At 54.4% G+C, this 12037-nt stretch overlaps 2 protein-coding genes across 4 annotated transcripts in view; one reads left to right on the forward strand and one right to left on the reverse strand.

The window, feature by feature from the left end:
* Window positions 1-3779, forward strand: part of Tprg1l (tumor protein p63 regulated 1 like) — a 4226-nt gene extending 447 nt beyond the window's left edge. Inside the window, exons 2-6 of the mRNA XM_029555830.1 lie at window positions 4-137; window positions 338-387; window positions 459-635; window positions 1378-1531; window positions 2628-3779. Of these exons, the coding sequence (XP_029411690.1) occupies window positions 4-137; window positions 338-387; window positions 459-635; window positions 1378-1531; window positions 2628-2822 (710 nt within the window). The 3' untranslated portion in view covers window positions 2823-3779. The remainder of the gene's footprint in view (window positions 1-3; window positions 138-337; window positions 388-458; window positions 636-1377; window positions 1532-2627) is intronic.
* Window positions 3780-4383: 604 nt separating this feature from the next.
* Window positions 4384-12037, reverse strand: part of Wrap73 (WD repeat containing, antisense to TP73) — a 12320-nt gene continuing 4666 nt past the window's right edge. The window contains exons 4-12 of one of the 3 annotated variants that reach the window (XM_008852663.3): window positions 10645-10717; window positions 9361-9464; window positions 8597-8683; window positions 8157-8291; window positions 8011-8088; window positions 6469-6574; window positions 5522-5647; window positions 4970-5161; window positions 4385-4693 (exon numbers count right to left, since the gene is read on the reverse strand). In XM_008852663.3, the coding sequence (XP_008850885.1) occupies window positions 4551-4693; window positions 4970-5161; window positions 5522-5647; window positions 6469-6574; window positions 8011-8088; window positions 8157-8291; window positions 8597-8683; window positions 9361-9464; window positions 10645-10717 (1044 nt within the window). In that variant the 3' untranslated portion in view covers window positions 4385-4550. Of the gene's footprint in view, window positions 4694-4969; window positions 5262-5521; window positions 5648-6468; window positions 6575-8010; window positions 8089-8156; window positions 8292-8596; window positions 8684-9360; window positions 9465-10644; window positions 10718-12037 lie in introns of all 3 variants that reach the window. The other 2 variants (XM_029555845.1, XM_029555846.1) reach the window with 2 other exon arrangements.

The following is a 12037-nucleotide window of genomic DNA, read 5'->3' on the forward strand; positions in this document are numbered from 1 at the left end:
CGGGGGCGGCCACGCCGCTGCGCCAGACGCTGTGGCCGCTGAGCATCCACGACCCGACGCGCCGCGCCCGCGTCAAGGAGTACTTCGTGTTCCGGCCGGGCACCATCGAGCAGGCGGTGGAGGAGATCCGCGCCGTGGTGCGGCCGGTGGAGGACGGCGAGATCCAGGGCGTGTGGCTGCTGGCCGAGTAAGGGGCGCCGGGCCGGGGCGGGATGCGGAGCGGGGTGGCGGCGCGCGTGTGAGCATCCACGACCCGACGCGCCGCGCCCGCGTCAAGGAGTACTTCGTGTTCCGGCCGGGCACCATCGAGCAGGCGGTGGAGGAGATCCGCGCCGTGGTGCGGCCGGTGGAGGACGGCGAGATCCAGGGCGTGTGGCTGCTGGCCGAGTAAGGGGCGCCGGGCCGGGGCGGGATGCGGAGCGGGGTGGCGGCGCGCGTGACCGCCCTCTGTCCCGCAGGGTGGACCACTGGAACAAGGAGAAGGAGCGGCTGGTGCTGCTCACCGACCGGTCGCTGCTGGTCTGCAAGTACGACTTCGTCAGCCTGCAGTGCCAGCAGGTGGTGCGGGTGGCGCTCAGCGCGGTGGACACCATCTCCTGCGGGGAGTTCCAGTTTCCCCCGAAGTCGCTCAACAAGTAGGTGCACGGGGTACCCGGCGGGGCCCGCGGACCCCGGGGAGTCCTCCCTCGGAGGCGGTGGTCATATTCTGCTGCAAGCTGCGGGCCTCACCTGGAAGGGCCTTGGGGACTTTGGGGACCTCCTTGGAAGGGAGTGCTGGCACCAAGCACAGCTGCTCTTATGCAGAGCCAGATGGTTATGGCAGGGTTGAGTATTCCTCGGACATGGATACAGGGCTGTACTCCGTCTTTCTGCCTAACTTACTAACCACTAAAGGTCAGGTACGGCTGAAAGCATCCAATCACCAGTATTCAAGAGTGGATCAACTTACTATGAGAATATTCTGGAACCAGAGAAGCTTTCCTCTCAGTCGTAGTCCAATTTAAGCATAAACCCCAGTTGTCATGTAGAAATATGGCTAGGAGTCCAGGAACCTAATGGGTACAAATTCTAACCGTCATACAAGTAAAAGGAAGCATGTCAGTCATCTGGTTGCGCTGCCTATGTGTTCCTATTCATTTTTAATAGGCATATAAAGATGAAGTTTATAGCATCAACAAGACCGTGCATTTAATTTGGCACACTTAAAAAGTACCTAAAGCAGTTAGCGGAGACTGTTGTTGCTACTAGAAACCACAAATCAAGCCTCTTTCTATGGGGACCGTTTGAAGTCGTCCCTGTGGACAGGGAGCTGTCCTGCTTCCCCTGAGCCATTTGGTGCTGCACTGCTGTGGTAAGACTTTGTCTTCCTCCTTTCAGGCGAGAAGGCTTTGGGGTTCGCATCCAGTGGGACAAGCAGAGCCGCCCTTCTTTCATCAACAGATGGAACCCCTGGTCCACAAATGTGCCGTATTCCACCTTCATAGAACACCCGATGGCTGGTGTGGATGAGAAGACAGCATCTCTGTGCCAAGTAAGCAGTGCAGGGACCTCGCCCCCCAGCAGGGACCCTCTCTTCCCAAGGACCCCCCCCAACCTTGCCCCCCAGCAGGGACCCTCCCCCTCCAGCAGTGACAGGCTTCTGACAATGACATGGGTGGTGGGACTCTTTTTTTTTTCTTCTTCTTTAATTTTGTGTATGAGTGTTTAGCCTACAAGTATGTAAATGTACCCAGATTGTACAATGCCCACAGTGGCCATAAGCGGACGTTGGATCCCCTGGAACTGGAGATTGTTGTGAGCTGCCACATGGGTACTGGGAACCGAACCCAGATCCTCTTAACCTCTGAGACATCTCCAATCCCACACTGGGCTATTAAGAGAGGCCTCTGGGAACAGGGAGGCCCCATCCTGCTGCAGGCTGCTCAGCCTGGAGTCAGGCTGGTGCCTGGGGAAATGAGGGTCAAATGGGTCAACATGGTAAATCCACACAGTCCTGTGGACACTACGGGCTCTGCAGGTGCTGGCTGGCCTCACAGGAGCACATTGGTAAGGTATCAGCATCTCTAGAGAGCCGCTGGGAGGTGCTGAGGGAGCCTCTTCAACCCCGTGTTCAGCACAGACAGGCATTCCCAGGGTAGAGCAGAACTGCCACCTAGTGACATCATAGTCCTGAGTTCTTCCGTATCTGTGATGACGCTGTTTAAACAGACCACTGCTGCTGGTCACTAAACACACAGCACATCCTGTGTGGGGTGGTGGAGGTCACTGGTACCTATATCTGGTATACTTTGTATCACTTCAGAGCATGCCCCAGTGTGGGGAAAAGTTCACTGCCTATTGCACTGGCGGCGCTTCTCCAGCTCCCTTGCTGGGTCTTGATTATGTCTTGAGGCCAGGTTGAGTGACCCGTCCTGCACTGCCTAGGTTTGAGCAGACTTAACAAAAGTCTGTCCCTGTTTACACAAGGATAAATTACCTGATGACACAGCTCTTGCAACCTGTTGAGCTGCTCAGTCTGTGTGGTCAATGTCTCAAATTATCCTTTTCCTGAACACCTCATTTTTCCTGCGTACTGTAGGACTGTTATCTCCCTGAAGGTTAAAACTCTGTTTTTTTTCTCTTTTAAGTTGGAAAGCTTCAAGGCTCTGTTAATCCAAGCTGTCAAGAAAGCCCAAAAAGAGAGCCCATTGCCAGGACAGGCAAACAGCCTGCTGGTGTTGGAGCGCCCCCTTCTCATCGAGACCTATGTGGGGCTGATGTCCTTCATCAACAACGAAGCCAAGCTGGGCTACTCCATGACCAGGGGCAAAATAGGCTTTTAAAAAGATGCCATGACCCCCAGGAGAGCCATGCTGATGGGGGAACTCGGCACCGCCCGATGGCACCTGCTGCAGCTGGGAGAATGAGGGGTTGTTCCTTTAGGTATCTTGAGCAATTAGCATAGTCAGGTGAAACATATGTTTAGTCAGATGTCAGACACCTGGTAACATGAGGCTAAATAAGGTAGAAGCACTGGCTGTCCTTGTGCTGCTGTTCTGCAACTGCACTTACGTCTCTGTGTGTCTTCCTGCCCTGCCCCTCCAGTATGCCGAGCAGTGGGTCACCACCCACCTCCACTCTGTGGACTGGTGAATACAAGGTGGGGCCTAATGACTCATGTCTGCCACCACTGGCTCCTGTCCAGTTTTGTAGTTTGAAATTCAGTCCATTTTTTTTTTAAGTAAATATAGCAATGAGCAGCCTGGTCATTTGGTAAGACAGTCTGCCTGGCTGGCCAGAGTGAGAATCTGCCTGGCCAGCTCCTAGTACACTTGTCCTTCTGTAAATGTTTGACTTCAAGTCACTCTGTAAAATTTAATCCAAATTGTGTTAATATTTAACAGTGTCTTTCCCAGGTCCAAAAGGGCCATAGAGTGCTTAATATATGACCTTTAGGAGGTCACTGTATGTTTATATCCTCTGTCTATCTGAAAGGGACGGAATAATTTAAGAGTGCATGCACAGCATGCTAGCCTCCCGGAACCCCACGCTGACCCTGACGCCAGCATCCTCACAGTGACACTGACAAGCGTTTGTGTGCCTCCTGTCCACAGCTTGCTCATGCGGCTGTACTGTCAGTGCTCTGTGGGTACCGCTCTCTGTACCTGCCACAGCTTTACATTAACTGGCATGGATGCAACCAGAATGCCATGGCCTGTCCAAGAGGAAGGGTGGCCTCGGGTGCACCTATGTCTTAACCTGTGCTTTTGGTCTTAAGAGTAAAGATGATTAAAACCAAATGGATGTTGCTCAGTTTTTCAAGTTGATAAAATAGGTGTGCCAACCTAGGAGAGTGCCTTGAGGCCTGAGGAGCTCTGAACTGCCAGCTGGGGGTGAGTCTTCCCCAGAGCTGCCCTCTCGAGAGAAACATGAGCCAGCCCACAGTCCAGTTAGAACCCTGCTTCTCCAGTCCTGATGTTCTGGTCTGCTTGCCAGGCACTTTATAGCGACATGGAGGTGTGCTGGGCACCTCCCCTCTACCAGGTTGAGACTCGGGCACTGTTCTGCACCCCAGGTAGACCCAGAACTGCAGAACAGTTCCCTGCAGAACTGACTTGCAAGGCTAGAGACCTGCCTGGCTGTGGTACAACTTGGAGCTGTCGGTCTCTGTGAGGCCAGGCCCAGATGCTGGGGCCTCATGGCCCTTCAGAGTAGCTCCTGCTACCGAGGGGCCAGACGGGTCCAATAAGCAGCCCATTGTTCCAAAGCACTCTGGCTGGAAATGGGATTCAGGGAAAAGCACAGCCAGCCACAGGGGAGGTAAGTGCTGTTACCTCATTCATTCATCTGAGACTGACCTGGAAAACCCTGTGATCTAAGACCTTGAAACAAACAAATACCAGCGTTCTACAAAGTAGCAAATATCTTCAGCTTTATACCATACATATTTACAGAAATACCTGGCTACAGAAAACTGATCCCTGAGTGCCCCACCCCAGCTGGAAAGCCCTGTGCAGCTGTTCCTCGTGTTGGCACCAGCAGGGCCCAGTACCTCAGTTTCCACCCAGGTCCTAGGCATGGCCGTCCCGTTGTCCACAGGCTGAGCCAAACCCCTCCTTGGTCTCCAGGAAGCAGAGGCAGAAGTGGTCCTTACTGAGGAGAGCCAAGGAGTCTCCACTCAAATGCCAGCACAGGCCAAGCACTGGAAAGTCACCTAGGGAGACAGGTGGCTGGAGGGTTAGAGCAGAGGCCAGGACTCCGGAAGGGCAGCCTGTGGATGAGCAAGAGGCCTGGCTACCCACCTCCCCCACCCTGGGGGCTGACACCTAAGCCTGGAAAGCTCAGGGCAGTGGGTCCTCCAAGCTTCCTGAAAGCTATGGAGAGGGCATGCTGCTGCTGCTGCAGGGCGCAGTGGGTTTAAGCCGACAAGCCTGTCCAATCCCAGGCTTTGCAGAGGCCATAGTGGCCCCAGCTGCTGGGATGTGCTCACCTTCCCCAGGCACCTGCACAGACACACAGCCTGCCGGGGACCACAGGTACACCTTGCTCCCTCCTGTGCACACGGCCAGCCTTGACTGCTGTGGGTCCCACTGGAAGGAACGCACTGGGGACAGGTGTTCCAGTACCACGAACAGCCTCAGCTTCTGAATGTCCCAGACCCAGACGGCATTGGGAATATTGTCTGCAAGGAAGCAGAGGGCTGAGCACCCTGTCAACGCTGGCCCTTTGCAAGCAAACCCTGGCTCGAGGAAGAGCACTAGGTTGGGTTTTGAGGGGAGCACCTGGAAGAAAGCAAGGACAGGCTTCATGGAACACCAACCCATTTTTTGTGGGTTTTACATTTATAAAGGATTGTAAGAAACATAAAAACAGCACAGAGTGGTGCTGTCCTGGACTCCAGCTCTTGCCTGGTGAGGAGGCCTGCAGAAGGGGACAGGCAGGTAGCCAGGGCACAGGGCTGGTGGCAAGGAGCCACCACACAAGCTGCTGGCCCACTGCAGCAGATGAGGGGCATCCCGGGGAGGGGGCAGCAGATACTGACCGTTCCGTGTTGCTAGGAAGTAGCTGTCGGGGCTGAAAGCCAGCATCCCTATGCCCATCCGAGGGTTTGCTCTGTCGGCCACCGGCTTCAGAGTCCGCAAGGAAACCGGCCCGGAGATGATCTCATCTGGAATATCGATGGGGAGGATGTGCTGAGGGCACCGGCAGAAGATGGGGAGGAGGACAGAGGGACAACCTGCCCCAAAGTGAGGTGTGGGCGGAGCATCTGAAGCTGTTTAAGAGGCCTGCCCACAGTGGCTAAGGAGAGAGCAGTGCCACTGCCTACAGACCCCACGCAGGGACAGGACTCAGCAGGGGGTATAAGCACGCTTGGGGCTACGGTCTCAGACGCCCAAACACCTGGCAGCTTCCTTCTACCCATGTGCAGCATCTCAGTGCACAATCTGCCCCAACCTTCCTTTTCCAGCTTTGAGATGATGAGACGAGCAGGAGGTGAGCCAGGCTGCCCTCAACCCTCCAGGCCTATGTCGCCTGGCTGCTGTCCCATCATTTTCAGTCAGGTCCCTGCATCTTTGTGGGACAAGTGCCCTCACCACACCCGCTCCCTTCCAGAGATGGTTAGTATAAGCGCAGGCTCCTGTGAAGTAACAGGCGAAGCCACCACCAAGCCCAACCGTCTACTCACGGCCTCCTAACTCCCTCTGCAGTTCAGAGATTTTGTTCACTTAGAAGATGCCTCAGGGTGCCAGGACTCTAAGCCCTCTGGGCAGCTGGGAGGAGGGCACATGGTAGATATAGGAAGGGGAAGGAAAGGCCAGTTTCATACAAAGAACGCCTACGATTCAGATACTAAAGAGGCTGATGCAGGAGGATCAAGAGTTCAAGGCCAGCCAGGGTTGTAAAGTGAGACTCAAAATCCCCCTCACCAAAAACCAACCAGTTAAGAAGTAGACTTTCCAAGGAGGACTCCGGCCCTCTGCCGCTTACATTTGCTCTCTGAGGTAGAGAGGGAACCAGCCATTGCTCGGGGTGGAGGGAAGGCCAGGCGGCCTAGCCCCAGCTGTGGGTGCTTCTCAGCTTCCTTATATACAACCTGAAAGACATGATGCAGCCACCAACCAGTGTTGTCAGGGACCAGGAAGCCAGGGGAAGTGGCCGACACAAGTACCAGACACACCACTGCAAGCAGCAGCCAGCCCGACCCTGACACAGAAGGGTAGCTCAGTCACCTCCTTGGTCCTGACCAGGCTGCCCTTTAAAAACAGGCACCGAGCATGTGGCTGGGTTGGACAGTGAGCCACGTCTCTCAGAGCCAGGTGGTGGTGGACTGCACATGCATGTTCAGGTGTGGTAAGCAGTGGAGAAGTGGGTACCAGGCTGGAGGCCAGCAAGCAGCAACGCTGTGTAGTGCACAGTCCCAGGAGGGAGGTGTGGGAGTTGGTGCTGTGGCCTGTGGCAGTACTGGAAATGCAGTTCATGAGAGGGAGGCAGGCCACCAAGTGTCTCCTTAAGGGCCACACTGGGACCCCACGATTTCTCGCCTTTCTGCTTCCTGGCCACTACAAGGTCAGCAGCTTTGCTCTGCCATGCGCTCGCTCCTACGTGTTGCTTTACTACAGGTCCAAAGGGACAAGGCCGAGGGCCCATGGACAGAACCTCTGAGCAAACAGACCTCTTCTTCCCTTTGCTCACATGTTCAGTGACACACTGCCGGCTCACACCTGGTTCATGGGGAGCACTGGAGTCCCAGGTACAGAAACTAGCACCACCACATGCATGGTCAAGACGTGGGGAGAAGTAGGAGCTACAGGGAGCTGCTGCAGCCTGCGTGGCCCTGAGCTTTCTATCTCTCCTCACCAGTGAGTGTCCATGTTCAACTGCTGCCCCTGCAAGAGGCTCTCCAGCCCAAGCCGGCCTCGGCCTGGCTCCTCACCCTGCCTCTGGGATTCTGACACAGCCCTAGACAGTTCACCTAGCCCTGCCACAGCCCAGGCTGCCCTCCTCAGGTCTAACCTCTGTGAATGGGTGAACTCCACAAAGAAGCCCAAGTCTGCCCTCACCCCTGCTGTGTCCCAGGATCCAGACCAGTGACAAGTGGGTACCTGTTAACACTGACGAGCAAGAGAATGCCCCTCCCACTCTAGGATCATTGTACTTTCTGGACCCTAGACCTAAAATGTCTCCACCAGGCCCATGCAGACACCGACCTCTCCCAACCCTTCCCTGCCTGTCCCAACCCCCACTCTGTAGGGGTCGGGGTCTATCTGCTTCCTTCTGGTTGAGGCCCAGAGCAGTGCCTGATAGGATGGAAGATGCTCAGCATTTCCTTTTCAGACATCGGGTCTGTAAGAGGACAGACCAAGAGTATTGCTGGGACAGAAGCACAGATCACAGGAGCCTGGCACTAGACACACCCTGTTGTCAAAGTGAGTGTGCTACGACGTAGGGGTAGGGCAGACATCACAACAGCTGACAGAGGTGAAGAGCGGCTCCCACAGCACCCGAGGCACCGCATGCTCACAGACTTACTGTCTTGGGATTATTAATGGCCACAGGATGCCCGAACTCAGTGATCATTTTCCAGGTCACATGATTGAGGAGTCGTACCTGAGGAAGGAAGTGTGTGACAAGCAAGCGACTCCTGAGGCTGCCCCGTGCCCTGAGCCATCCCCCACCTTGCCATCGTAGCTCCCAATGGCCAGGAACTGGCTGCTGGGACTCCAGGCCACAGACTTGATGCCCAGGGACCACTCGTAGGCACAGTATGCTGAGAGCAGCCGGCCGTCCAAGGAGTAAAGTAGAACCTTGTACTGCAGACAAGACATTGAGACAGTCAGAGGCACCCAAGTACATGGCCGGGCTGCGAGACAAGGCGCCTGTGTGCATCCACGAAGTGTGGGGACCCTGAAGTTGTGAATCAGAAGGGAGGTGGTCACCAGAGAGGCAGGGACAACATGGGAAGGTGCAGGGTGGCAGTGCGCACTTCACTACTGCCAACCCGAGTTCCTGTTGTCAGCTGAAATGCGTCAGCGCCCTCCAGCTAGCCGCACTCAAGAGCACAGGCGCCTGCAGGTGAGTGCTCTTAAAGGAACGGGCCACTGGTCGTGTATTATACCTCCAAGCAGGTGTCCCATACTGCCAGCACACAGCCGTTGGGGGCCCACTCCATCCCTGTAAGATCCTGGGTGTCTGTATCAAAGTGCTTCCAAAGGGAGAGAAAACATGACAATTTGGAAACATTTCCTTAAATAAATGCATTTATTTTATAACTGATGCTTTAAACACATTTGCCGTTTCATGTTAAAATGGACACTATGATCACATGCCATGCTGGGAAGTGCACAGACTGTCCCTGGCAGCACCACTCTGGGCAAGGCCCTCATCTCCTCACCTCCAGGCCCCCGTGTCCTGTGCCAACTCACCCTTTCCTTCCCCGGCAAACCTCTCCTGTCTAAAACCAGTGCAGAGAGCAGCGTTCCTGCTGGGCCCTGCTCCCCAAAGTCCTCCCTCACACGGTCCTCTAACAGTATGGCACTGAAATGTTTCATAGGTCTGAAGGCCATGTGTGTGGAGGGCAATGTGCTCCTGAAGCAGTATGCCCAGAGCCAGGCCTCTGTCGGTGTGAAACTCAACTGCATCCTCCCAGTGAGGCAAACACAGATGCAAATACACTTACTTAGCGCTCAAAGTGGCATGCTAACTAGTACCAACTGCACACCATGGAGTCTGCTCACACTCAGTGTGTGCTGCTTCAAGTCACACACAGCACCCCCACCCTCTGATGGGACCAAAGGCCCCAGAGCCCTCAGGAGTACCGGCTCTACCCTCCCCTCCCCAGCCGGCAGGATGGCTCTACTGCCCAGGAGGGGATAGCCCTACCCGAAGGAGCTGCCAGTCACTGCACACAAAGATGCTCACGTAGTCCCTGCAGTCCCGCCTCTCTGCCAGGGCCAGGTAGCGGCCATCCCTGGTGAAAGTTATTCCTGCCGGAGAGGAGGGTAAGCTGAAACCAGGAAGTGGACAAACGGATACAGCGCAGCAGTGACTTCTGGGAAGGAGGAGAAAGCAGAGCCAAGAGAACAGGGAGCCTATAGATAGGGAACCTGAAGAGCGGAGGCCTCTCCCCTCACAGGTAAGATGCGGGACTTGGACTTGGACTGATCTATAGAGACTCTGAACTGGGCCAAAGTGCTGATTCCTGAGGAATGACGAGGTGCTACTGACTGAATGCAGGTCTATTCAGTACCTACCCCAGGGACTTCAGATAGTCAGAAGTTAGCTTACTGCTGTGTGAATCCAAGCACACGTGCCAAAGCACGCACCTGTGTGAAGATCAGCGGCCAGCCTTGGTGTGTCCTCACCCTCTGTGCTGTTTGTGACAGCACCTTTTGTTGTTGGGTTACTGTATGTGCCAGGCTAGCTGGCCTGCTAGCTTCTGGTGACTGTCCCGTCTCCACCTCCCATTGTGCCACTGGGCCTGACCCTTACACAGGTTCTGGGACTTGAACTCAGGTCCTCACATGGCATAAAGGACCACTTCTTCTCAGAAGCACGAATGTCCTCCAGGTAGATTAACATTAAAACCACAAAAATCAAAACTAAATGTACAACTGCATTTCCTTCCAATGTAATTTCCAATCTGTTGATGGCTGCCTGTGTTACACATGGTTTCTGGATTGGAGAGCATTATGTCAGCCCACCTGAATACCCATCCCATCACCTCCCAGGAGGATGTGAGGCTCCAGTGGGGAAAGGCTCCTGCACGTCTCCCTCTTCTGGAATCCCAGACATGACAGGCTGTGATTCCCCCAGAGAAGAGTTAGTGAACTGAAGCCAACAGCTAGGAGCTTGAGGTGAGCCCCTCTGCACTCCAGCAGGGGGAGCCCAGAACCCGACTGAAGGAAGGGAACCGAGCTCCTGCAGCTATTCCTCTCTGCCACCTTCCTCAGCATCCCCACAGCTAGGAGACAACAAGGAGAGGCTGTGTTCCAGAGACACAGGTAGGAACAGGCAGAGAGAGGATCCATCTGAAGGTACTGGGGTTAGGGTCGGCTAGGAGAAGTGAGCCGCTGTAGCTAAGGCCATCTGTTTTCTCCATGATGAAAGGTCTACACTCCTGGAACTGTTACAAGACCCAAGTCTGAGTGGTTCTGGCAGACTCACCCTGCTGACAGGCTTTGGGGTACTTGATATAAGACACAGACTTAGTGCACAGGGACCAGACGGTTATCCGCAGCTGCGGGGGGGAGGAAAGGAAGAAAGGAGGAATCAGCATGTGTTCCCATCATTAGATAGTCTTGAAGGTGGAAACGGACAAAGACAGCTCCACACCACACACCATTCTACACTCATAAGAACATGAACCAGTTAAACTTAGCATGTCTACATAAAACAAGCTATGAAAGCCCTTAACCTCACCGACCATCAGAGAAATCAAAATTATGCTACAATGCAGGGCTGGGGAAATGTCTCAGGTGTGAGGACCCAGCACCCATGGAAATACTGTGGGTATGGTGGTCTATGGTTCCAGCATGTGCAAGGTAAAGATGTGATCCCCAGAGCGAGATGGCTAGCTAGACCTGGCTGGAGAGCTCTGGGTTCATCTGAGAGAATATACAAGGGGGGGGTAACTGAAGGAGCACCTGACATCAACCTCTATCCTCACGTGCACAGGTGGACACACAAACACACACGCACACAAACACACACAAAGAACAACAAAAATCCCACAATGCAATGTCACTTTAGTGTTACTAGACTGGCCATCATTTCAAATCCTGAAGCAGAACCTCAGGGCTGAACACGCCCATCTGCACTAAGCAGGACACAGAGGATTTTTGTACTAAGAGACACAGGGTACAGACCAAAGGCACATGGCCCCCATGACTCAGATGTGCGGTGGCGGCAGGGCAGCATAAAGGCTGAAAATGCCCTGGCAAGCTTTTCTTCACAAGGAACAAAAGGACCAGGACACCTGCCAAGATGGACGACCTGAACGCAGTACAGGAAACACTTAAACTGGAAGCTACTGCACACTGCACAGCACTCATAAGCATTAGACTCTAAGACTCCAAAGATGAAGGCCATAGTTAACACACATTACAGGCTGAAGGCGCCATTGGGGCAGCAGCTCTGAAGGTCTGGCAGTGTTCTGTGAAGCACGCTGGAGTCTTCCTTGACTCACTCAACCATCCACATACATGTCTCAGGAGGTGAGGCCTCCCTCCCTTCACCCTCTAGCACCCTCCTGTGGGAACCATGCACCCAGAAGGCTACCCAGTGGGAACAGGCTCCTCTTCCTGTGACGGAGATGGACTCAGGTCATCACACTTGGCGGTAAGTACCTTTACCTGCTGAGTCATCTATCACCATCCTGACATAAAAGTATATTTAAAAATTAAAGCTGAGCCGGGTGTGGTGGCGCATGCCTTTAATCCCAGCACTTGGGAGGCAGAGGCAGGCGGATCTCTGTGAGTTCAAGGCCAGCCTGGTCTACATCGTGAGTTCAAGGCCAGCTGGGGCTACAGAGAAACCCTGTCTCAAAAAGACCAAAAAA

This window comes from Nannospalax galili, unplaced genomic scaffold, assembly GCF_000622305.1.
Source record: "Nannospalax galili isolate Female #2095 unplaced genomic scaffold, S.galili_v1.0 scaffold806, whole genome shotgun sequence".
Lineage (NCBI taxonomy): Eukaryota > Metazoa > Chordata > Mammalia > Rodentia > Spalacidae > Nannospalax > Nannospalax galili.